The sequence below is a fragment of the Oncorhynchus nerka genome, linkage group LG14 (genome assembly GCF_034236695.1).
Source record: "Oncorhynchus nerka isolate Pitt River linkage group LG14, Oner_Uvic_2.0, whole genome shotgun sequence".
Taxonomy (NCBI): domain Eukaryota; kingdom Metazoa; phylum Chordata; class Actinopteri; order Salmoniformes; family Salmonidae; genus Oncorhynchus; species Oncorhynchus nerka.
This window is the reverse complement of record NC_088409.1, coordinates 12,939,745-12,964,743: the sequence shown is the minus strand read 5'-3', so window position 1 is coordinate 12,964,743 and position 24,999 is coordinate 12,939,745. Positions and strand designations below refer to the sequence as shown.

General features: G+C 56.4%; 2 protein-coding genes across 2 annotated transcripts in view; both read right to left on the bottom strand.

Moving 5' to 3' along the window:
• smpd5 (sphingomyelin phosphodiesterase 5) overlaps window positions 1-19,368 on the bottom strand; it is a 42,296-nt gene extending 22,928 nt beyond the window's left edge. The window contains exons 1-7 of the mRNA XM_065027431.1: window positions 19,126-19,368; window positions 16,974-18,260; window positions 16,459-16,534; window positions 15,074-15,214; window positions 14,729-14,818; window positions 14,138-14,201; window positions 13,128-13,287 (exon numbers count right to left, since the gene is read on the bottom strand). Coding sequence (XP_064883503.1) covers window positions 13,128-13,287; window positions 14,138-14,201; window positions 14,729-14,818; window positions 15,074-15,214; window positions 16,459-16,534; window positions 16,974-18,152 — 1,710 coding nt within the window. The 5' untranslated portion in view covers window positions 18,153-18,260; window positions 19,126-19,368. The remainder of the gene's footprint in view (window positions 1-13,127; window positions 13,288-14,137; window positions 14,202-14,728; window positions 14,819-15,073; window positions 15,215-16,458; window positions 16,535-16,973; window positions 18,261-19,125) is intronic.
• Window positions 19,369-20,173: 805 nt separating this feature from the next.
• LOC135575135 (speriolin-like protein) lies at window positions 20,174-24,267 on the bottom strand. The gene is made up of 4 exons (XM_065027436.1): window positions 23,719-24,267; window positions 23,187-23,311; window positions 21,611-21,816; window positions 20,174-21,051 (listed from the first exon to the last, which is right to left on the bottom strand). The coding sequence occupies exons 1-4, from the start codon at window positions 23,786-23,788 to the stop codon at window positions 20,925-20,927; spliced, it is 528 nt and encodes a 175-aa protein (XP_064883508.1). The 5' UTR covers window positions 23,789-24,267; the 3' UTR covers window positions 20,174-20,924.
• Between the last annotated feature and the right edge of the window lie 732 nt (window positions 24,268-24,999).

Sequence of the window (24,999 nt, the reverse complement as noted above, 5' to 3'; positions counted from 1 at the left end):
TGTGACGCCTGCAGCCAGCCAGCCAGACACACGCTGCTGTGACGCCTGCAGCCAGCAGCCAGCCAGACACACGCTGTTGTGACGCCTGCAGCCAGCCAGCCAGACACACGCTGCTGTGACGCCTGCAGCCAGCCAGCCAGACACACGCTGTTGTGACGCCTGCAGCCAGCCAGCCAGACACACGCTGTTGTGACGCCTGCAGCCAGCCAGACACACGCTGCTGTGACACCTGCAGCCAGCCAGCCACACGCTGCTGTGACGCCTGCAGCCAGCCAGCCAGCCAGACACACGCTGTTGTGACGCCTGCAGCCAGCCAGCCAGACACACGCTGCTGTGACGCCTGCAGCCAGCCAGCCAGACACACGCTGCTGTGACGCCTGCAGCCAGCCAGCCAGACACACGCTGCTGTGACGCCTGCAGCCAGCCAGCCAGACACACGCTGCTGTGACGCCTGCAGCCAGCCAGCCAGACACACGCTGCTGTGACGCCTGCAGCCAGCCAGCCAGACACACGCTGCTGTGACGCCTGCAGCCAGCCAGCCAGACACACACGCTGCTGTGACGCCTGCAGCCAGCCAGCCAGACACACGCTGCTGTGACGCCTGCAGCCAGCCAGCCAGCCACACACGCTGCTGTGACGCCTGCAGCCAGCCAGCCAGACACACGCTGCTGTGACGCCTGCAGCCAGCCAGCCAGACACACGCTGCTGTGACGCCTGCAGCCAGCCAGCCAGACACACGCTGCTGTGACGCCTGCAGCCAGCCAGCCAGACACACGCTGCTGTGACGCCTGCAGCCAGCCAGCCAGACACACGCTGCTGTGACGCCTGCAGCCAGCCAGCCAGACACACGCTGCTGTGACGCCTGCAGCCAGCCAGCCAGACACACGCTGCTGTGACGCCTGCAGCCAGCCAGCCAGACACACGCTGCTGTGACGCCTGCAGCCAGCCAGCCAGACACACCTGCAGCCTGCAGCCAGCCAGCCAGACACACGCTGCTGTGACGCCTGCAGCCAGCCAGCCAGACACACGCTGCTGTGACGCCTGCAGCCAGCCAGCCAGACACACGCTGCTGTGACGCCTGCAGCCAGCCAGCCAGACACACGCTGTTGTGACGCCTGCAGCCAGCCAGCCAGACACACGCTGCTGTGACGCCTGCAGCCAGCCAGCCAGACACACGCTGCTGTGACGCCTGCAGCCAGCCAGCCAGACACACGCTGCTGTGACGCCTGCAGCCAGCCAGCCAGACACACGCTGCTGTGACGCCTGCAGCCAGCCAGCCAGACACACGCTGCTGTGACGCCTGCAGCCAGCCAGCCAGACACACGCTGCTGTGACGCCTGCAGCCAGCCAGCCAGACACACGCTGCTGTGACGCCTGCAGCCAGCCAGCCAGACACACGCTGCTGTGACGCCTGCAGCCAGCCAGCCAGACACACGCTGCTGTGACGCCTGCAGCCAGCCAGCCAGACACACACGCTGCTGTGACGCCTGCAGCCAGCCAGCCAGACACACGCTGCTGTGACGCCTGCAGCCAGCCAGCCAGACACACGCTGTTGTGACGCCTGCAGCCAGCCAGCCAGACACACGCTGCTGTGACGCCTGCAGCCAGCCAGCCAGACACACGCTGCTGTGACGCCTGCAGCCAGCCAGCCAGACCACGCCTGTGAGCCAGCCAGCCACACACGCTGTTGTGACGCCTGCAGCCAGCCAGCCAGACACACGCTGCTGTGACGCCTGCAGCCAGCCAGCCAGACACACGCTGCTGTGACGCCTGCAGCCAGCCAGCCAGACACACGCTGCTGTGACGCCTGCAGCCAGCCAGCCAGACACACGCTGCTGTGACGCCTGCAGCCAGCCAGCCAGACACACACGCTGTTGACGCCTGCAGCCAGCCAGCCAGACACACGCTGTTGTGACGCCTGCAGCCAGCCAGCCAGACACACGCTGCTGTGACGCCTGCAGCCAGCCAGCCAGACACACGCTGCTGTGACGCCTGCAGCCAGCCAGCCAGACACACGCTGCTGTGACGCCTGCAGCCAGCCAGCCAGCCAGACACACGCTGCTGTGACGCCTGCAGCCAGCCAGCCAGACACACGCTGCTGTGACGCCTGCAGCCAGCCAGCCAGACACACGCTGTTGTGACGCCTGCAGCCAGCCAGCCAGACACACGCTGCTGTGACGCCTGCAGCCAGCCAGCCAGACACACGCTGCTGTGACGCCTGCAGCCAGCCAGCCAGCCACACACGCTGCTGTGACGCCTGCAGCCAGCCAGCCAGACACACACACGCCTGCAGCCAGCCAGCAGCCAGCCAGCCAGACACACGCTGTTGTGACGCCTGCAGCCAGCCAGCCCACGCTGTTGTGACGCCTGCAGCCAGCCAGCCCACACGCTGCTGTGACGCCTGCAGCCAGCCAGCCAGACACACGCACGCTGCCTGCAGCCAGCCAGCCGCCTGCAGCCAGCCAGCCAGACACACGCGCTGTGACGCCTGCAGCCAGCCAGCCAGACACACGCTGCTGTGACGCCTGCAGCCAGCCAGCCAGACACACGCTGCTGTGACGCCTGCAGCCAGCCAGCCAGACACACGCTGCTGTGACGCCTGCAGCCAGCCAGCCAGACACACGCTGCTGTGACGCCTGCAGCCAGCCAGCCAGACACACGCTGCTGTGACGCCTGCAGCCAGCCAGCCAGACACACGCTGCTGTGACGCCTGCAGCCAGCCAGCCAGACACACGCTGCTGTGACGCCTGCAGCCAGCCAGCCAGACACACGCTGCTGTGACGCCTGCAGCCAGCCAGCCAGACACACGCTGCTGTGACGCCTGCAGCCAGCCAGCCAGACACACGCTGCTGTGACGCCTGCAGCCAGCCAGCCAGCCAGACACACGCTGCTGTGACGCCAGCAGCCAGCCAGCCAGACACACGCTGCTGTGACGCCTGCAGCCAGCCAGCCAGACACACGCTGCTGTGACGCCTGCAGCCAGCCAGCCAGACACACGCACACGCCTGCAGCCAGCCAGCCAGACACACGCTGCTGTGACGCCTGCAGCCAGCCAGCCAGACACACGCTGCTGTGACGCCTGCAGCCAGCCAGCCAGACACACGCTGCTGTGACGCCTGCAGCCAGCCAGCCAGACACACGCTGCTGTGACGCCTGCAGCCAGCCAGCCAGACACACGCTGCTGTGACGCCTGCAGCCAGCCAGCCAGACGCCTGCAGCCAGCCAGCCAGACACGCTGCTGTGACGCCTGCAGCCAGCCAGCCAGACACACGCTGCTGTGACGCCTGCAGCCAGCCAGCCAGACACACGCTGCTGTGACGCCTGCAGCCAGCCAGCCAGACACACGCTGCTGTGACGCCTGCAGCCAGCCAGCCAGACACACGCTGCTGTGACGCCTGCAGCCAGCCAGCCAGACACGCTGCTGTGACGCCTGCAGCCAGCCAGCCAGACACACGCTGCTGTGACGCCTGCAGCCAGCCAGCCAGACACACGCTGCAGCCAGCCAGCCAGCCTGCTGTGAGCTGCAGCCAGCCAGCCAGACACACGCTGCTGTGACGCCTGCCTGCCAGCCAGCCAGCCAGACACACGCTGCTGTGACGCCTGCAGCCAGCCAGCCAGACACACGCTGCCAGCCTGACACACGCCTGCAGCCAGCCAGCCAGACACACGCTGCTGTGACGCCTGCAGCCAGCCAGCCAGACACACGCTGTTGTGACGCCTGCAGCCAGCCAGCCAGACACACGCTGCTGTGACGCCTGCAGCCAGCCAGCCAGACACACGCTGTTGTGACGCCTGCAGCCAGCCAGCCAGACACACACGCTGCTGTGACGCCTGCAGCCAGCCAGCCAGACACACGCTGCTGTGACGCCTGCAGCCAGCCAGCCAGACACACGCTGCTGTGACGCCTGCAGCCAGCCAGCCAGACACACGCTGCTGTGACGCCTGCAGCCAGCCAGCCAGACACACGCTGTTGTGGACGCCTGCAGCCAGCCAGCCAGACCAGCCAGCCAGCCACACGCTGCTGTGAGCCAGCCTGCAGCCAGCCAGCCAGACACACGCTGCTGTGACGCCTGCAGCCAGCCAGCACACACGCTGCTGTGACGCCTGCAGCCAGCCAGCCAGACACACGCTGCTGCACGCCTGCAGCCAGCCAGCCAGACACACGCTGCTGTGACGCCTGCAGCCAGCCAGCCAGACACACGCTGCTGTGACGCCTGCAGCCAGCCAGCCAGACACACGCTGCTGTGACGCCTGCAGCCAGCCAGCCAGACACACGCTGCTGTGACGCCTGCAGCCAGCCAGCCAGACACACGCTGCTGTGACGCCTGCAGCCAGCCAGCCAGACACACGACACACGCCTGCAGCCAGCCAGCCAGACCACGCCACGCCTGCAGCCAGCCAGCCAGACACACGCTGTTGTGACGCCTGCAGCCAGCCAGCCAGACACACGCTGTTGTGACGCCTGCAGCCAGCCAGCCAGACACACGCTGCTGTGACACCTGCAGCCAGCCAGCCAGACACACGCTGCTGTGACGCCTGCAGCCAGCCAGCCAGACACACGCTGCCAGCCAGCCAGCCTGACGCCTGCAGCCAGCCAGCCAGACACACGCTGCTGTGACGCCTGCAGCCAGCCAGCCAGCCACACACGCTGCTGTGACGCCTGCAGCCAGCCAGCCAGACACACGCTGCTGTGACGCCTGCAGCCAGCCAGCCAGACACACGCTGCTGTGACGCCTGCAGCCAGCCAGCCAGACACACGCTGCTGTGACGCCTGCAGCCAGCCAGCCAGACACACGCTGCTGTGACGCCTGCAGCCAGCCAGCCAGACACACGCTGCTGTGACGCCTGCAGCCAGCCAGCCAGACACACGCTGTTGTGACGCCTGCAGCCAGCCAGCCAGACACAGCCAGCCAGCCAGCCAGCCAGACACACACACCTGCCAGCCAGACACACGCCTGCAGCCAGCCAGCCACACACGCTGCAGCCAGCCAGCCAGACACACGCTGCTGTGACGCCTGCAGCCAGCCAGCCAGACACACGCTGCTGACGCCTGCAGCCAGCCAGCCAGACACACGCTGCTGTGACGCCTGCAGCCAGCCAGCCAGACACACGCTGCTGTGACGCCTGCAGCCAGCCAGCCAGACACACGCTGCTGTGACGCCTGCAGCCAGCCAGCCAGACACACGCTGCTGTGACGCCTGCAGCCAGCCAGCCAGACACGCTGCTGTGACGCCTGCAGCCAGCCAGCCAGACACACGCTGCTGTGACGCCTGCAGCCAGCCAGCCAGACACACGCCTGTGACGCCTGCAGCCAGCCAGCCAGACACACGCTGCTGTGACGCCTGCAGCCAGCCAGCCAGACACGCTGCTGACGCCTGCAGCCAGCCAGCCAGACACGCTGCAGCCAGCCAGCCAGACACACGCTGTTGTGACGCCTGCAGCCAGCCAGCCAGACACACGCTGTTGTGACGCCTGCAGCCAGCCAGCCAGCCAGACACACGCTGCTGTGACGCCTGCAGCCAGCCAGCCAGACACACGCTGCTGTGACGCCTGCAGCCAGCCAGCCAGACACACGCTGCTGTGACGCCTGCAGCCAGCCAGCCAGACACACGCTGTTGTGACGCCTGCAGCCAGCCAGCCAGACACACGCACGCTGTGACGCCTGCAGCCAGCCAGCCAGACACACGCTGCTGTGACGCCTGCAGCCAGCCAGCCAGACACACGCTGCTGTGACAGCCAGCCACGCTGCTGTGACGCCTGCAGCCAGCACACGCCTGTGACGCCTGCAGCCAGCCAGCCAGACACACACACGCTGCTGTGACGCCTGCAGCCAGCCAGCCAGCCAGCCAGCCAGACACACGCTGTTGTGACGCCTGCAGCCAGCCAGCCAGACACACGCTGCTGTGACGCCTGCAGCCAGCCAGCCAGACACACGCTGCTGTGACGCCTGCAGCCAGCCAGCCAGACACACGCTGCTGTGACGCCTGCAGCCAGCCAGCCAGACACACGCTGCTGTGACGCCTGCAGCCAGCCAGCCAGACACACGCTGCTGTGACGCCTGCAGCCAGCCAGCCACAGCCACACGCTGCTGTGACGCCTGCAGCCAGCCAGCCAGACACGCTGTTGTGACGCCTGCAGCCAGCCAGCCAGACACACGCTGCTGTGACGCCTGCAGCCAGCCAGCCAGACACACGCTGCTGTGACGCCTGCAGCCAGCCAGCCAGACACACGCTGCTGTGACGCCTGCAGCCAGCCAGCCAGACACACGCTGCTGTGACGCCTGCAGCCAGCCAGCCAGACACACGCTGCTGTGACGCCTGCAGCCAGCCAGCCAGACACACGCTGCTGTGACGCCTGCAGCCAGCCAGCCAGACACACGCTGCTGTGACGCCTGCAGCCAGCCAGCCAGACACACGCTGCTGTGACGCCTGCAGCCAGCCAGCCAGACACACGCTGCTGTGACGCCTGCAGCCAGCCAGCCAGACACACGCTGCTGTGACGCCTGCAGCCAGCCAGCCAGACACACGCTGCTGTGACGCCTGCAGCCAGCCAGCCAGACACACGCTGCTGTGACGCCTGCAGCCAGCCAGCCAGACACACGCTGCTGTGACGCCTGCAGCCAGCCAGCCAGACACACGCTGCTGTGACGCCTGCAGCCAGCCAGCCAGACACACGCTGTTGCCTGCAGCCAGCCAGCCGCCTGCAGCCAGCCAGCCAGACACACGCTGTTGTGACGCCTGCAGCCAGCCAGCCCAGCCAGCCAGCCACACACGCTGTTGTGACGCCTGCAGCCAGCCAGCCAGACACACGCTGCTGTGACGCCTGCAGCCAGCCAGCCAGACACACGCTGCTGTGACGCCTGCAGCCAGCCAGCCAGACACACGCTGCTGTGACGCCTGCAGCCAGCCAGCCAGACACACGCTGCTGTGACACCTGCAGCCTGCCAGCCAGCCAGCCAGACCAGCCAGCCTGCAGCCAGCCAGCCAGACACACGCTGTTGTGACGCCTGCAGCCAGCCAGCCAGACACACACACGCTGTTGTGACGCCTGCCAGCCAGCCAGACACACGCTGCTGTGACGCCTGCAGCCAGCCAGCCAGACACACGCTGTTGCAGACGCCTGCAGCCAGCCAGCCAGACACACACACGCTGTTGTGACGCCTGCAGCCAGCCAGCCAGACACACGCTGCTGACACGCTGACGCCTGCAGCCAGCCAGCCAGACACACGCTGCTGTGACGCCTGCAGCCAGCCAGCCAGACACACGCTGCTGTGACGCCTGCAGCCAGCCAGCCAGACACACGCTGTTGACGCCTGCAGCCAGCCAGCCAGACACACGCTGCAGCCAGCCAGCCAGCCAGACACACGCTGCTGTGACGCCTGCAGCCAGCCAGCCAGACACACGCTGCTGTGCAGCCAGCCACGCCTGCAGCCAGCCAGCCAGACACACGCTGCTGTGACGCCTGCAGCCAGCCAGCCAGACACACGCTGCTGTGACGCCTGCAGCCAGCCAGCCAGACACACGCTGCTGTGACGCCTGCAGCCAGCCAGCCAGACACACGCTGCTGTGACGCCTGCAGCCAGCCAGCCAGACACACGCACGCTGTGACGCCTGCAGCCAGCCAGCCAGCCAGCCAGCCAGCCAGACACACGCTGTTGTGACGCCTGCAGCCAGCCAGCCAGACACACGCTGCTGTGACGCCTGCAGCCAGCCAGCCAGACACACGCTGCTGTGACGCCTGCAGCCAGCCAGCCAGACACACGCTGTTGTGACGCCTGCAGCCAGCCAGCCAGACACACGCTGCTGTGACGCCTGCAGCCAGCCAGACACACGCTGTTGTGACGCCTGCAGCCAGCCAGCCACACGCTGTTGTGACGCCTGCAGCCAGCCAGCCAGACACACGCTGCTGTGACGCCTGCAGCCAGCCAGCCAGACACACGCTGCTGTGACGCCTGCAGCCAGCCAGCCAGACACACGCTGCTGTGACGCCTGCAGCCAGCCAGCCAGACACACGCTGCTGTGACGCCTGCAGCCAGCCAGCCAGACACACGCTGCTGTGACGCCTGCAGCCAGCCAGCCAGACACACGCTGCTGTGACGCCTGCAGCCAGCCAGCCAGACACACGCTGCTGTGACGCCTGCAGCCAGCCAGCCAGACACACGCTGCTGTGACGCCTGCAGCCAGCCAGCCAGACACACGCTGCTGTGACGCCTGCAGCCAGCCAGCCAGACACACGCTGCTGTGACGCCTGCAGCCAGCCAGCCAGACACACGCTGCTGTGACGCCTGCAGCCAGCCAGCCAGCCAGCCAGCAGCCAGCCAGCCAGACACGCTGCTGTGACGCCTGCAGCCAGCCAGCCAGACACACGCTGCTGTGACGCCTGCAGCCAGCCAGCCAGACACACGCTGCTGTGACGCCTGCAGCCAGCCAGCCAGACACACGCTGCTGTGACGCCTGCAGCCAGCCAGCCAGACACACGCTGCTGTGACGCCTGCAGCCAGCCAGCCAGACACACGCTGCTGTGACGCCTGCAGCCAGCCAGCCAGACACACGCTGCTGTGACGCCTGCAGCCAGCCAGCCAGACACACGCTGCTGTGACGCCTGCAGCCAGCCAGCCAGCCACACACGCTGCTGTGACGCCTGCAGCCAGCCAGCCAGACACACGCTGCTGTGACGCCTGCAGCCAGCCAGCCAGACACACGCTGCTGTGACGCCTGCAGCCAGCCAGCCAGACACACGCTGCTGTGACGCCTGCAGCCAGCCAGCCAGACACACGCTGCTGTGACGCCTGCAGCCAGCCAGCCAGACACACGCTGCTGTGACGCCTGCAGCCAGCCAGCCACACAGCAGCCAGCCAGCCAGACACACGCTGCTGTGACGCCTGCAGCCAGCCAGCCAGACACACGCTGCTGTGACGCCTGCAGCCAGCCAGCCAGACACACGCTGCTGTGACGCCTGCAGCCAGCCAGCCAGACACACGCTGCTGTGACGCCTGCAGCCAGCCAGCCAGACACACGCTGCTGTGACGCCTGCAGCCAGCCAGCCAGACACACGCTGCTGTGACGCCTGCAGCCAGCCAGCCAGACACACGCTGCTGTGACGCCTGCAGCCAGCCAGCCAGACACACGCTGCTGTGACGCCTGCAGCCAGCCAGCCAGACACACGCTGCTGTGACGCCTGCAGCCAGCCAGCCAGACACACGCTGCTGTGACGCCTGCAGCCAGCCAGCCAGACACACACACGCTGTTGTGACGCCTGCAGCCAGCCAGCCAGACACACACACGCTGCTGTGACGCCTGCAGCCAGCCAGCCAGCCAGACACACACACGCTGCTGTGACGCCTGCAGCCAGCCAGCCAGACACACGCTGCTGCAGCCAGCCAGCCAGCCAGCCAGCCAGACACACGCTGTTGTGGCACCTGCAGCCAGCCAGCCAGCCAGCCAGACACACGCTGTTGTGACACCTGCAGCCAGCCAGACACACGCTGCTGTGACGCCTGCAGCCAGCCAGCCAGACACACGCTGCTGTGACGCCTGCAGCCAGCCAGCCAGACACACGCTGCTGTGACGCCTGCAGCCAGCCAGCCAGACACACGCTGCTGTGACGCCTGCAGCCAGCCAGCCAGACACACGCTGCTGTGACGCCTGCAGCCAGCCAGCCAGACACACGCTGTTGTGACGCCTGCAGCCAGCCAGCCAGACACACGCTGCTGTGACGCCTGCAGCCAGCCAGCCAGCCAGCCAGCCAGACACACGCTGTTGTGACGCCTGCAGCCAGCCAGCCAGCCAGACACACGCTGTTGTGACGCCTGCAGCCAGCCAGCCAGCCAGACACACGCTGTTGTGGCACCTGCAGCCAGCCAGCCAGCCAGCCAGACACACGCTGTTGTGACGCCTGCAGCCAGCCAGCCAGACACACGCTGTTGTGACGCCTGCAGCCAGCCAGCCAGCCAGACACACGCTGTTGTGACGCCTGCAGCCAGCCAGCCAGCCAGACACACGCTGTTGTGACGCCTGCAGCCAGCCAGCCAGACACACGCTGTTGTGACGCCTGCAGCCAGCCAGCCAGCCAGACACACGCTGTTGTGACGCCTGCAGCCAGCCAGCCAGCCAGACACACGCTGTTGTGACGCCTGCAGCCAGCCAGCCAGACACATGCTGTTGTGACGCCTGCAGCCAGCCAGCCAGCCAGCCAGACACACGCTGTTGTGGCACCTGCAGCCAGCCAGACACACGCTGTTGTGACACCTGCAGCCAGCCAGCCAGAGCCAGACACACGCTGTTGTGACGCCTGCCAGCCAGCCAGCCAGACACACGCTGTTGTGACGCCTGCAGCCTGCAGCCAGCCAGCCAGACACACGCTGTTGTGACGCCTGCAGCCAGCCAGCCAGCCAGCCAGACACACGCTGCTGTGACGCGCCTGCCAGCCAGCCAGCCAGCCAGACACACGCTGTTGCCTGCAGCCAGACGCCTGCAGCCAGCCAGCCAGCCAGCCAGACACACGCTGTTGACGCCTGCAGCCAGCCAGCCAGCCAGCCAGACACACGCTGTTGTGACGACAGCCAGCCACACGCAGCCAGCCAGCCAGACACACGCTGTTGTGACGCCTGCAGCCAGCCAGCCAGCCAGACACACGCTGTTGTGACGCCTGCAGCCAGCCAGCCAGACACACGCTGTTGTGACGCCTGCAGCCAGCCAGCCAGACACACGCTGTTGTGACGCCTGCAGCCAGCCAGCCAGACACACGCTGCTGTGACGCCTGCAGCCAGCCAGCCAGACACACGCTGCTGTGACGCCTGCAGCCAGCCAGCCAGCCACACACGCTGCTGTGACGCCTGCAGCCAGCCACACGCCACGCCTGCAGCCAGCCAGCCAGACACACGCTGTTGTGACGCCTGCAGCCAGCCAGACACACGCTGTTGTGACGCCTGCAGCCAGACACACGCTACTCTGACGCCTGCAGCCAGCCAGACACACGCTGCTGTGACGCCAGCAGCCAGCCAGCCAGACACACGCTGCTGTGACGCCTGCAGCCAGCCAGCCAGACACACGCTGTTGTGAGCCTGCAGCCAGCCAGCCAGACACACGCTGTTGACGCCTGCAGCCAGCCAGACACACGCCTGCAGCCTGCAGCCAGCCAGACACACGCTGTTGTGACGCCTGCAGCCAGCCAGCCAGAAGCCCAGCCAGCCAGACACACGCTGTTGAGCCTGCAGCCAGCCAGACACACGCCAGCCTGCCAGCCAGCCAGACACACGCTGTTGTGACGCCTGCAGCCAGCCAGCCAGACACACGCTGCTGTGACGCCTGCAGCCAGCCAGCCAGACACACGCACGCCTGCAGCCAGCCAGACACAGCCAGCCAGCCGCTGCTGTGACGCCTGCAGCAGCCAGCCAGACACACGCACGCCTGCAGCCAGCCAGACACACGCTGTTGTGACGCCTGCAGCCAGACACAGCCAGCCAGCCAGCCAGACACACGCTGTTGTGACGCCTGCAGCCAGCCAGACACACGCTGTTGTGACGCCTGCAGCCAGCCAGCCAGACACACGCTGCTGTGACGCCTGCAGCCAGCCAGCCAGACACACGCTGCTGTGACGCCTGCAGCCAGCCAGCCAGACACACGCTGCTGTGATGCCTGCAGCCAGCCAGCCACACGCTGTTGTGACGCCTGCAGCCAGCCAGACACACGCTGTTGTGACGCCTGCAGCCAGACACACGCTACTCTGACGCCTGCAGCCAGCCAGCCAGACACACGCTGTTGTGACGCCTGCAGCCAGCCAGACACACGCTGCTGTGACGCCTGCAGCCAGACACACGCTGTTGTGACGCCTGCAGCCAGCCAGCCACACGCTGCTGTGACGCCTGCAGCCAGCCAGCCAGACACACACACGCTGTTGTGACGCCTGCAGCCAGCCACACACACGCTGTTGTGACGCCTGCAGCCAGCCAGCCAGACACACGCTGCTGTGACGCCTGCAGCCAGCCAGCCACACGCTGTTGTGAAGCCTGCAGCCAGCCAGACCAGCCAGCGCTGTTGTGACGCCTGCAGCCAGCCCAGCCAGACACACGCTGTTGTGACGCCTGCAGCCAGCCAGCCACACACTGCTGACGCCTGCAGCCAGCCAGCCAGACACACACACGCTGTTGTGACGCCTGCAGCCAGCCAGCCAGACACACGCTGTTGTGACGCCTGCAGCCAGCCAGCCAGACACACGCTGCTGTGACGCCTGCAGCCAGCCAGCCAGACACACGCTGTTGTGACGCCTGCAGCCAGCCAGCCAGCCAGACACACGCTGTTGTGACGCCTGCAGCCAGCCAGCCAGACACACGCTGCTGTGACGCCTGCAGCCAGCCAGCCAGACACACGCTGTTGTGACACCTGCAGCCAGCCAGCCAGCAAGACACACGCTGCTGTGACACCTGCAGCCAGCCAGCCAGCCAGACACACGCTGTTGTGACACCTGCAGCCAGCCAGCCAGACACACGCTGTTGTGACGCCTGCAGCCAGCCAGCCAGCCAGACACACGCTGTTGTGACGCCTGCAGCCAGCCAGCCAGACACACGCTGTTGTGACGCCTGCAGCAAGCCAGCCAGCCAGACGCTGTTGTGACGCCTGCAGCCAACCAGCCAGCCAGACACACGCTGTTGGGACGCCTGCAGCCAGCCAGCCAGCCAGACACACGCTGTTGTGACGCCTGCAGCCAGCCAGCCAGCCAGACACACGCTGTTGGGACGCCTGCAGCCAGCCAGCCAGCCAGACACACGCTGTTGGGACGCCTGCAGCCAGCCAGCCAGCCAGACACACGCTGTTGGGACGCCTGCAGCCAGCCAGCCAGCCAGACACACGCTGTTGGGACGCCTGCAGCCAGCCAGCCAGACACACGCTGTTGTGACGCCTGCAGCCAGCCAGCCAGACACACGCGGTTGTCTTTCCTAGAACACATCCTCGTGGTGTTCCAAGCAATCATTTCAATAACACAGGTGGAGGTCAGGAGTGTGGAGAGGAGAACATGAAGGAAGTGGACTCTTCTATACAGCTGAATGAGATGGCAGGTATCTGATAGCTAGCTCATGTTAGCTAACCTAGCTAGCGAACCAGAGAGGGGAAAAGTATGGAAACACTTACAGTTCGGCAGTGCTTGGAGATGGAGCTCTCTCTGTAGAGGATGTAGTCGATGCGGCGCCCCACCCAAGGCTGACCCAACTCAGGGTAGACCATGGGACAGCCTTCCAGGGCCACAGGAGAGGAGATGTACTGCTTCCTCAGCTCCTCTCTCTCCAGGGTCCTAGAGACAGGGAAGGGATCAGGGGAACGTAGGACATGTCCCAAACGACACCTTATTCCATATCAAATCAGATTTTATTGGTCGCATACGCGTTTAGCAGATGTTATTACGGGTGTAGTGAAATGCTTGTGTTTCTAGCTCCAACAGTGCAGTAATATCTAACATACACAAAGTAAAGGAATTAAAAATATAAATAGTTGGGCGAGCAACGTCAGAGCGACAGACTAAGATACAGTAGAATAGAATACAACGTCAGAGCGACAGACTAAGATACAGTAGAATAGAATACAACGTCAGAGCGACAGACTAAGATACAGTAGAATAGAATACAACGTCAGAGCGACAGACTAAGATACAGTAGAATAGAATACAACGTCAGAGCGACAGACTAAGATACAGTAGAATAGAATACAACGTCAGAGCGACAGACTAAGATACAGTAGAATAGAATACAACGTCAGAGCGACAGACTAAGATACAGTAGAATAGAATAAAACGTCAGAGCGACAGACTAAGATACAGTAGAATAGAATACAACGTCAGAGCGACAGACTAAGATACAGTAGAATAGAATACAACGTCAGAGCGACAGACTAAGATACAGTAGAATAGAATACAACGTCAGAGCGACAGACTAAGATACAGTAGAATAGAATACAACGTCAGAGCGACAGACTAAGATACAGTAGAATAGAATACAGTATATAAAAAATATGAAAACATTATTAAAGTGACTAGTGGTTTCAATGATTAAAGTGGCCAGTGGTTTCAATGTGTTGTAGTGCACTACGTTGTTTTGACCAGGGCCCATTGACTACATCCAGTGAATGCAGTCTGAGCGATAGCATACCTTTGAAGATTCTCTGGGGTCCTTACATCCTCATGATACAGAGTAGGCTGTTCCAGCAAAGTGCCTGAACGATATAACATAAGAAAAAGTTCTCAATTTCCACAGATGTGCCTTGTTAAAAAAATATATAAAATAAACTCCTTACAAGACATAAAACTGACAATATAGTTAAACATGGGCTGGGGCCTGTACAGGAGACTGATTATACAAGAGGTTCAAAACATTATTCATGTCACAATATAGTTAAACATGGGCTGGGGCCTGTACAGGAGACTGACTATACCAGAGATTAAAAACATTATTCATGTCACAATATAGTTAAACATGGGCTGGGGCCTGTACAGGAGACTGACTATACCAGAGGTTCAAAACATGATTCATGTCACATCAATGTGCACAAAAGGACATCAAGGAATGTTTGATTGTTCCTAATGACTTGTAGGCCTGTATGTCGGCTATGTTTCCCAAATGGCACCCTAATTCTAAAATAGTACACTACTTACCTACGGGCCCTGGACAAATGTACCACTGTATAGGGAATAGGATGCCATTTGGGACGCAGTATAAAGATAGTGCAACAGTCCAACTCACCAATGACCCAGGGCTTCTCCTGGCCCGGCCCGGCCCTGCAGGGGTCTCTGTACTCCTCAAACAGACTGTGCTTCTGTTCTAGACTGTCATCTGACCAAGGACAAACACACAGAAACATGGAACAATGTGGAAACCTGTTGCACGACATCAAGCCCACACAGATACCCATCTATAGAAGACAAACTGCATGCAGAGCCAGTGTACTCTGTATGTAGACAGAAAGGTATCCAAAAATGACACTCGATTCCCTATATAGTGTACTACATTTGACCAAGGCCCATAGGGCTCTCATCAAAAGTAGTGCACTTTATAGAGAATAGGATTCAATTTGGGACGCAGACGTACCAGGTGAGCAGTTGTCGAAGTTGAAATCCCCAGAAAGCACGTCAAACACGACCACCTCATCAGGCTTGCTATTGGTCACCTGGAACTCCTGGATCCACTTGGTGAGCATGTTGAGCTGCTCACAGCGAATCTCCCCTTCACCTGCTCAGCCAATCACAGGGATCAGTTCTCAACCACTACAATACCAGCAGAGACAGACTGGTGCTGGACAGATAATTACTGCGTTCCAAATCAAAGTGTATTGGTCACGTACAGGGTTAAGCAGATGTTACGGCAGGTGCAGTGAAATGCTTGTGCTACTAGCTTTTAACAGGGCAGTCAAATGTCAAACAAGTACACAAATAACAAAACAAATGTAAGAAAAAAAACTATTAACTGTCAGATTCTGGCTTGAAATATACTTCTTCCTGTCACCATATTAGACCTTATTGATTACTTGACATGTATAAAAGACCTGTATGTTAGGGGTCAATGAAGGAAGAATAGGAACTTTGTTTATGGAAAGTTACCGAGCGAGACAACGGGAAATACAGAAAGTTTGTCTGTTTAAACATGTTATTGCTGAATAGTAATATTTCTAAGGAAGTTGCTGTGGAACTAGGACCAGGAGGGATGTGGAACTCAACTCAATAAGGGTGAACAGTTGAAGAGAAAATACATCTCTGGAGACGAGCTAACTACAGTCCTCTCTCACACACTTCCACGCTCTAAAGAAGGTTCTAGACTCATGCAGGGCCATGACAACACCAGTAAGAGGAACAGATTTAGTTCCTGCCTAGCAACAGAGACGGATTGTTTTTTTATCTTAGTCATAAAAGGAGGTGACTCCTAGTCAAAAGGTATAGATATGTACTTGTATGTTGTGCTTGCAGCTGAGGCACCCAGTGGGTTGAATAAACGTGGCTTGAGCTTTTCTCTAGTCGTCCGTTTGAGTTTTTACTCTGTCTGTTCAGAACCTAAACACAACACTATCATAAAACAAATGCAATCTGTACATATATCCACACCAAAAATATACACTAAGAGAGATATGTACAGCAGTAGACACGGTATATTACAGTGAGCTATGTCAGGATTCCAGTACATAAATGTGTGGTGTACATAAACAGATAAAACAACATGAGCTGGCGCACACCCAGAATAAGACGACTAATAAATTATAAACTATCAAAATAAAGAAAGTCACACACTCCATGTATAATCTCCCAGCAATTTAATGGGTATTTCGGCATCACTGTGCCTTCCTCAGGGTGCATAAACAGTGTAACTACAATGCAATGTATAGTAGTAGCTAAATTACAATGAGCTATGTGAGAAGTTGTGCTGTAAATAGAGAAGAGGAGGCCATTTTGGATTAAGTTAAAAAATGAATGAAGAGGACTTGCCTTCAGGTGCATGGAGGTGTGTGCAGTTAAAATATCCAACCAGCTTCTTCTCTTTCTGATTCTGGCCAACTAGCACCTGGGAACACCCACAAACCATTACTTCACCTACTGGGTATGAACTGCGTTCTTGTTGATGATGTTATTGTTTAACCCATGGTAAAATGGAGCGGCCGTTATCATTACAATAACTGACAACAGTAACTACAGTAGGAGCGTTAATGGCAACCAGATGACACCACATTTACATTTTAGTCATTGACCAGACACTCTTCTCCAGAGAGACTTACAGTCAGTGCTTTCAACTAAAGTTAAGAAAAAACAACCACATATCAGTTATTTTGAGCAGAAAAAACCCAAAGTGCAGGCGAGAGGTGAGAAAGACAAGAGCTATAATGACAGTGAGTGGCATAATTAGAACTGTATTTCTCCTTAATCTAATCAAAATGGCTGCCAATATCAGCCTATTGACTTCATCCTCTCTAGTAGTGTAATAGGATCTCTGTGGTGACTGGTACCTTGGCAGAGAGCAGGCCTTTAGCAGCCAGGGCGTCCTCCCCCCGGGCGTTAGGGAAGCAGTGGTACTGGGCCTCCAGCACTGGGTAACGGCTGGCCAGGAACAGGCCGCTGTTGAAGAACTTAAAGGAGGAGCAGCTGCCGGGAGGCTGGCAGGCGTACACCCCTACATCATACAGTATGTGGTTGAACAGGGGCCCCAGGGTGTTGGTCAGCTTCACAGCTGCCCTCTTATCAAACACCTCCTCCAGACACAGGATGTCCACGTTGGCCGGGAAGAGAGAAGACACCTCCCAGGGCACGTCGTCTGGTCCAGCCTGACCGCGCTGGGCGACCCCCTGAGTGCGTAGGGCCCGCGGAGGGTTCCTGTGGCCCTTCCGGTCCTGCTGGTTGGAGTTGTGGTTGGTGTTGATGACGGGGGCGGGAGAGTGGGAAGACTCCTCAGTGTCGTCACAGGGCACATACACCACATAGTTTGAGTCACTGGGTTTGGGGGGCGTCGTTGTTGGGACCGCTCCGTCAGCTTGGTCCTCGTCTGAATGGGCCTGGGGTGGTGGCTGGCAGGCTGGGTCTGTAGCGCCGTATGAGGCAGGGCTGGTGGTGGAGGGGCCGGGGAGCAGGCTACTGGAGGGGCTGAGGGTGCCACAGCTACTGGGAGAGTCCACGAAGATGCGGATGTGTGGCCGGTTCACGCCCTGCACGATGCTCCGGCCGATGGCGATGGCACGGCGCTGCGTGTGCCCCAGGTTGTTGAAGCGCGCAATTCCGTCCGGCAATAGGCACAGGTTGGCAGTAGCAAAACCAAAAGTGGCCTTGTTGGCCCCTGCCTCAAAGCCCAGGTTCCTCTCCCCCTCCTCAGCTGGTGCTGGCCTCGACGGGGGCTCGTGGTGGTAGGAGAAGGGCCTTCGGGCGGCCTGGAGGGGAGCCCAAAGCAGGAACCCCAGGAAGGCCAGGGGAGCCGTGACCAGGAAGAGGGCGAGGAAGAGGATGAAGCCGAAGAACACCTTGAGAGGGTGGAGGTAACACTCCTGCTCGTGCCGCTGGGTGCGTTCCAGGCTGGTGGACATGCAGACGGCAATGAGGCGGTCCAGGAACCAGAAGCAGGGCAGGATAAGACCCCAGCTCACTGCATGCAGGCCCTCCACAAAGCTGTTGGGGAATGGGGACTCCCGCAGAGACATGCCTCCCTCCTTCAGTCACTTCTGGACACAAATAGGGAGATCAGGCATCAGGGCTCCCAGCTGCTCACCTCACTCTGGTTATTCACCATCTGACTGAGACTCTGCAATCTACTGGAAGTAAACGTAGAAGACAACACACAGACAGGACATGTAGAGGGTGTCTTCAGACCTTTCCTGGTTCGACTAGTGAGGTAAATCAATAGTGCTTGAAGTTGCATGGTTGTCAGGGAAACCAGAATCAACCCAATGGGGCTGGGTGACAGCTGGTGCGTCATAGTACACGGGATCAATTGGAGTAGAAAGGCAGATTACATTGGCTTACTGGGCTGCGCGCACATGAAGGGCTGGGTTGGTGGATAGACAGACATTGTTGGAAAGGAGGGCAAGAGGAGAAGAATATACGGGTATTTTACCCAAACTACTGTTAATCCAGACGTCACCATCTGCACGAATTCACTAATCGCTATAGCGACAGATGTGTGGTGTGTAAAACTAGTGGTCGATGCAACGTTCAAAATAGTAAACACAAAGGCTCCAAAAAGACCCACACTTTCCGACAACGACGCCCGTCCTGAGTGCCGCATTTCTGCTGACACTGTCATGCCAACCAACATCGGTCATGAATGAATGTGATATCGATTGTTTCTCAAGTTTTCGTTGTGCTTGTTACTTTGAAATGATCGACTCGCCCCAAATGCTGTTCTCTGACGTGGCGTGGTTAGCTAGCTAGCCAGCTAACGTTAACTTGGAGTACTAACGTTACCTGGCTAATTCAACCAGTTTGAAAATGTTCACTAATTTGGGCTAGGTAGCAGGTGCTCACATGCACAATGTATCATTCATGAACAAGACAATTTTGTCTTACACATTTACATAGCCACACGTTCGTGGACTAATGTTAGCTACTAGCTAGCTAAAAATAGGTTATCTGGTTAGCAAACGTTTAACATGAGCTATGCACCTTTATTCTTACCTGTCTGTATAGAAGAGTCCACTTCCTTCATAAAATGTGAATTTATCCGTCTAAATACATGTAAGCATGCCTACTGCTAAGTTGGCCTTATCATGCTGTGGATATTTGTCATTCAATATTCCTGTATAAAACAGAAGACAAGGATTCCAGCGACCAGGGTAAGACTTGTCCCGCGCGGGGAGCAGCCAACTCCAGTCTAGACAGTTTGCGCGTGCATGTCGCTTATTTCCCCACCGTGTGCGTGCTCGTCTGAAATGGCAAATGAGCTGAACATATTTCCTTATACGAGCAGTATAAGGGTTTTTAGGTATTTGGGGTTATTAAGCGCGGATTCGCGCTCATAAACCCAGGGTCGTTACGATATTGAAAGACAACTATTTCAAAGACTTTACTGAGTTACTTCTTCATATTAGAAAATCAGTCAATTGAAATAAATAAATGAGGCCCTAATGTATGGATTTCACATGACTGAGCAGGGTGCAGCTATGGGTGGGCCATGGAGGGTATAGGCCCACCCCCTTGGCAGCCAGGCCCACCCACTGGCTGGGCTTTGCTCCCCAATCAGAATGAGTTTTTCCCCACAAAATGGCTTTACGACAGACAGAAATACTCCTCAGCACCCACCACCCAGACGATCCTGCAGGTGAAGCAGCTGGATGTGGATGGGCCGGCGTGGTTACACATAGTCTGTGGTTGTGAGGCCGGTTGGATGTACTGGCAAATTCTCTAAAATGACATTGGAGGCAGCTTATGGCAGAGAAATTAACATTAATGTCTCTGGCAACAGCTCTGGTGGACATTCCTGCAGGTCACCATGTCTCAAAACTGGAGACATCTATGGCATTGTGTTGTGTGATAAAACTGCTCATTTTAAAGTGGCCTTTTATTGTCCCCAGCACAAGGTGGACATGTGTAATGATCATGCGGTTTAATCAGCTTCTTGATATGGCTGGATTATCTTGGCAAAGGATAAATGCTCACTAACAGGGATGTAAACTAAATTTGTGCACAAAATTTGAGAGAAATAAGCTTTTTGTGTGTATGAAAAATGTCTGGGATTTTTTATTTCAGCTCATGAACCATGGGACAAATATTTTACATGTTGTTAAAACTTTGTTCAGTGTAAATGAAAATTAGTCGTGTATACATTACTTAAACAGACTGCTTTTTCTTTGTTGAAATGCATTTTAAATGGCCCAAAGAGCCCTGGAAGTATTTATTCTGTCCAGGTTTTACCATGTCTGTCATTTAAATATGGAAATATAATGTCAGGTAACTCACAAAGCCAAGCCTCAGTGCAACCAACCAACAAACCAAGTGAACGGAAAATATGAATGAAAAAAAAGGCTAAACTAGGAAATGGTCCAATGCAGGAGATGCAGAGCTGTCCTGTCTGTGGAGGGTGTGTGAAGAGATGCAGAGCTGTCCTGTCTGTGGAGGGTGTGTGAAGAGATGCAGAGCTGTCCTGTCTGTGGAGGGTGTGTGAAGAGATGCAGAGCTGTCCTGTCTGTGGAGGGTGTGTGAAGAGATGCAGAGCTGTCCTGTCTGTGGAGGGTGTGTGAAGTTTGTATGAGAGAGCGCTTGTCTCCAAAGCAATAAAAGCTTAGACACGTTAAGAGTTGGGTTTGAGTCATTTGTTTATAGTGTAAAACCTTGACTCTCCACAGACGACTGCTCTGCTGTGGAGGGAGGTGGTATCAGTGGCCGTACCAGTCTAGCTCTGGTCCTAAGCGTTTATAAAAGACTCAGAATCAGCAAGCTGCACGTAACACCCTGGACCAGAGCTGTTCCCAGCCCGTCTACCAGAGGAAGAGGGGCTTGCCGTCCTGCCTGGCCATGAAAGAGAGGCAACTGAACAGCAGCAGGAGATCCTTCAGCAGTTTGGAGGGGGCTGCGTTGATAACTACTCTCCTGAGGAAGTCCGGGCTGTTGAGATTAGATTGTTGTTTATTGTCCTACAAGAGGAAAATCCTACTACAGCTCACACATTACATACACAAACCACACATTACATACACAAACCACACATTACATACACAAACCACACATTACATACACAAACCACACATTACATACACAAACCACACATTACATACACAAACCACACATTACATACACAAACCACACATTACATACACAAACCACACATTACATAAACCACATTGTAACATGGCAGCAAGTAAACAACAGTAAACAGTCCCCCCCCCCCCACACACACCTGCACATATAGAAGGAAGCTTCATATGATTGTTAAAGATTCATGGTGATAAACCCCCCCCCCGCAGGGATGAAAATCCTTCTGAAGTGCCCCCCGGGAGGGATGAAACTCCTGCTCCTGAAGCCCCCCCCCCCGGGAGGGATGAACCTCCTCCTGAAGCATACAGTGCATCCTTTACAGTAATTGTCTGACACCTCCAACCTGATGACAGGGAAGCTGAGCTGACATCACAGCCGAGCTGGTACCCTGAAGGGACTACATCATCACCTGTTGTATCCCAGCTCCCGGGCGCTGTATGAGTCAGCCCTCTGCTTCAGGATGCCGTAGGTGTTGATGATGAACTCTGTGAAGGGGGGGTGGAGAGTCATACTATAGCCCAGCTGCTTCAGCTTGGCCATCAGCTCAGTGTAGCGCTGGGACAGCTGGAGCCTGTAGCCCTCGTCCACCTTCCCCGTCAGAGGGTGTGTGGACACCTGAGGAAAAGGGGGAGGGTCAAGCCTTTAGTTTGAGGGAAACACAGATTGTGAGTCTCATATGGCACCCTATTTCAAATAGACTGCACTACTTTAGACCAGAGCCCATATAGGGCTCCATTTGGAATAGGGTGCCATTTGGGGCAAACTCGCAGTCAAAAGTAGTGCACTATATAGTTTAGAGGGTTCCATTTGGGACGCAGACAGTCTCATGGGAGTGGGGGATTAGCCTGTAGAGTTTCTAATCCAGTTATACTGTACATGTCATTATCCAACTCTCTCTTACACATTTGTTTAGAACAGATTTGGAATGAACTTCTTAGGAAATGGAAAACCATTTTGACCTGGGAATAAACCGGTTCGGGTGGCTTTGATTTCCATCTGTGTGTGAAGGATTGAAATATCTACACGGCACACAGCCACACCCTGTTGTTCAACTAGTCCATTATCCCTTAGCTGACAGAAGGAATAATGTTGTTCAACTAGTCCATTATCCCTTAGCTGACAGAAGGAATAATGTTGTTCAACTAGTCCATTATCCCTTAGCTGACAGAAGGAATAATGTTGTTCAACTAGTCCATTATCCCTTAGCTGACAGAAGGAAGGAATAAGAAGGAATAATGTTGTTCAACTAGTCTATTATCCCTTAGCTGACAGAAGGAATAATGTTGTTCAACTAGTCCATTATCCCTTAGCTGACAGAAGGAATAATGTTGTTCAACTAGTCCATTATCCCTTAGCTGACAGAAGGAAGGAATAATGTTGTTCAACTAGTCTATTATCCCTTAGCTGACAGAAGGAATAATGTTGTTCAACTAGTCCATTATCCCTTAGCTGACAGAAGGAAGGAATAATGTTGTTCAACTAGTCCATTATCCCTTAGCTGACAGAAGGAAGGAATAATGTTGTTCAACTAGTCCATTATCCCTTAGCTGACAGAAGGAAGGAATAATGTTGTTCAACTAGTCCATTATCCCTTAGCTGACAGAAGGAATAATGTTGCTGACAGAAGGAAGGAATAATGTTGTTCAACTAGTCCATTATCCCTTAGCTGACAGAAGGAATAATGTTGTTCAACTAGTCTATTATCCCTTAGCTGACAGAAGGAATAATGTTGTTCAACTAGTCCATTATCCCTTAGCTGACAGAAGGAATAATGTTGTTCAACTAGTCTATTATCCCTTAGCTGACAGAAGGAATAATGTTGTTCAACTAGTCCATTATCCCTTAGCTGACAGAAGGAAGGAATAATGTTGTTCAACTTTCTTATTATTCAAAAACTGGAATGTCTGCCTTTTGTACAAAGGACAACACACACACACACACACACACACACACACACACACACACACACACACACACACACACACCTGAATGATCTTGTCTCGTATATTGAGCACAGTGAACCCATAGAGTCTGTTCTGGCCCTGGAACACATAGGACAGGATCCTTCGATCCAGCTGGAAGGCTATCTCCCCCAACAACCGCTCTGGATCTGAATCAATAAACACCATTACAGCACCAATCTCTGAATCTGCATGGATTACTTCAATAGACCTCATTACACCAACATCAACATTCATCCACAGCTAGTTTAACAAAATGTTCCTATTCTAAACAACATCCCAGAAGGCATCCTGTTTCCTATATTGCGCACTATTATTGACCAGAGCCCTATAGGCCCTACTCAAAAGTTATGCACTATATAGGAAATAGGGTGCAATTTGGGACCTATACAATATACAATAGTTTTGAATACATATTTTTCTATTCTCTTCTGCTATTGCAATATTGTCATAATCAGCTCAGTTGATACAAAATGGTGATTCAATTTCTGACTAACATTTTTCTCTTAAGGATCATGTCACAACATTGTAATGAGCAAACGACCATTTCACACACCTTTCACCTTCTGAGACATGACGTAAGAACAGCTTGCAGTCTCTTCATGTTCTCGTGGGTCTGTACACATGCAGCTCTTGGTGTAGGACTCCAGGTTAACCGGGGAAGACGTTCTGTGAGGATGTCTGGGCGCTTGATGCAGCTCATGTTTGAATCTGTCCTCATCCACGATGTCTTGCCACTGAATAGTTGTGTTCCTGCCTGTTGGTAGGAAATTCTCATCAGAATCAATTCTAAATGCAAAAAGGGTGACAATTTGAGACAAAAAGAAACCAGGCAAAAATAATCAGCAAATATATGTAGATGCTCTCCTCTTTGACTACATCCTCCCTCTGCTGATCTCACTCAAACCACGGGTTGCTGAGACCTCGCATGCATCAACCAATGGCTGCGTGCGACGTCATCGACTGGCAGATTGCTATAACATATGATTTGGTTAGTCGATAGGTAAAATATCCATCCAGGCGCTTTAAGATCTGGCAACGCCTAAACAATGGCACCATGAACGTTCTCAACCTTCAATCTCTTGTCCTTAGATCAACTCATGAACTTAATGTTGTTTTTAAATAGTTTTTGTTGTTGTTTGTTGTTGCTTTACATCACTATGAGATTTATTTATGTAATGAATAGAGATATACATTTAATATATAAATGTTAGTCATTTAGTAGATGTTCTTATCCAGAGCGCCTTACAGGGTTAAGTGCCTTTCTCAGGGGCACAGACAGATGTTTCATCTAGTCTGCTCAGGGATTCGAACCAGCATCCTTTCGGTTAGTGGCCCAAAGCTCTTAACCACTAGGCTATCTGCCACCCTTAAGATTATATGTCCAATATTGTAGCTGGTGCTTTGCTAGGACCTGCATGGCAGTACTGATATGCAGGGTTGGGATTCATTTCATTTCACGCCGTATAGTGTAAATTGAATTTTTTTGTTTTCCAACCCTGCTTATTAATTCTAACGGCCCGGACGTGTCACATCGTCTTGGACGTCCTCTAGTGACAAAGAGCGGCACACGCACCACCATCACCCACATAGATGGAGATTGCAATGCGTAAACCATACTTGAACAGTTACCTGTCGATTCCCTGAGAGTATCGCTGGTTAGAGCGGAGGTTTGCAGTTTGGACTTCAGATGAAAGTTTTCCTTCATTAGGTCAAGCATTATTTTCAGGTGGTCATTCTCGTACCGCAGTTTCTCATTCTCCAAGCGCAATGACGCACCGTTCCCCTCTGTATCCATATCCACCCAGATACACTTCTCCGACTCCAAGCGCCTACT

What these genes read in the sequence shown, in the direction of transcription:
- LOC135575135 (XM_065027436.1), bottom strand. Translation starts at nt 23,788, where the DNA reads ATGTGTACAGACCCACGAGAACATGAAGAGACTGCAAGCTGTTCTTAC. An exon ending in CATGTCTCAGAAGGTGAAAG is followed by an intron (nt 23,312 to 23,718) that starts GTGTGTGAAATG and finishes TTATTGATTCAG; the next exon opens with ATCCAGAGCGGTTGTTGGGG. An exon ending in TACGAGACAAGATCATTCAG is followed by an intron (nt 21,817 to 23,186) that starts GTGTGTGTGTGT and finishes CCTTTTCCTCAG; the next exon opens with GTGTCCACACACCCTCTGAC.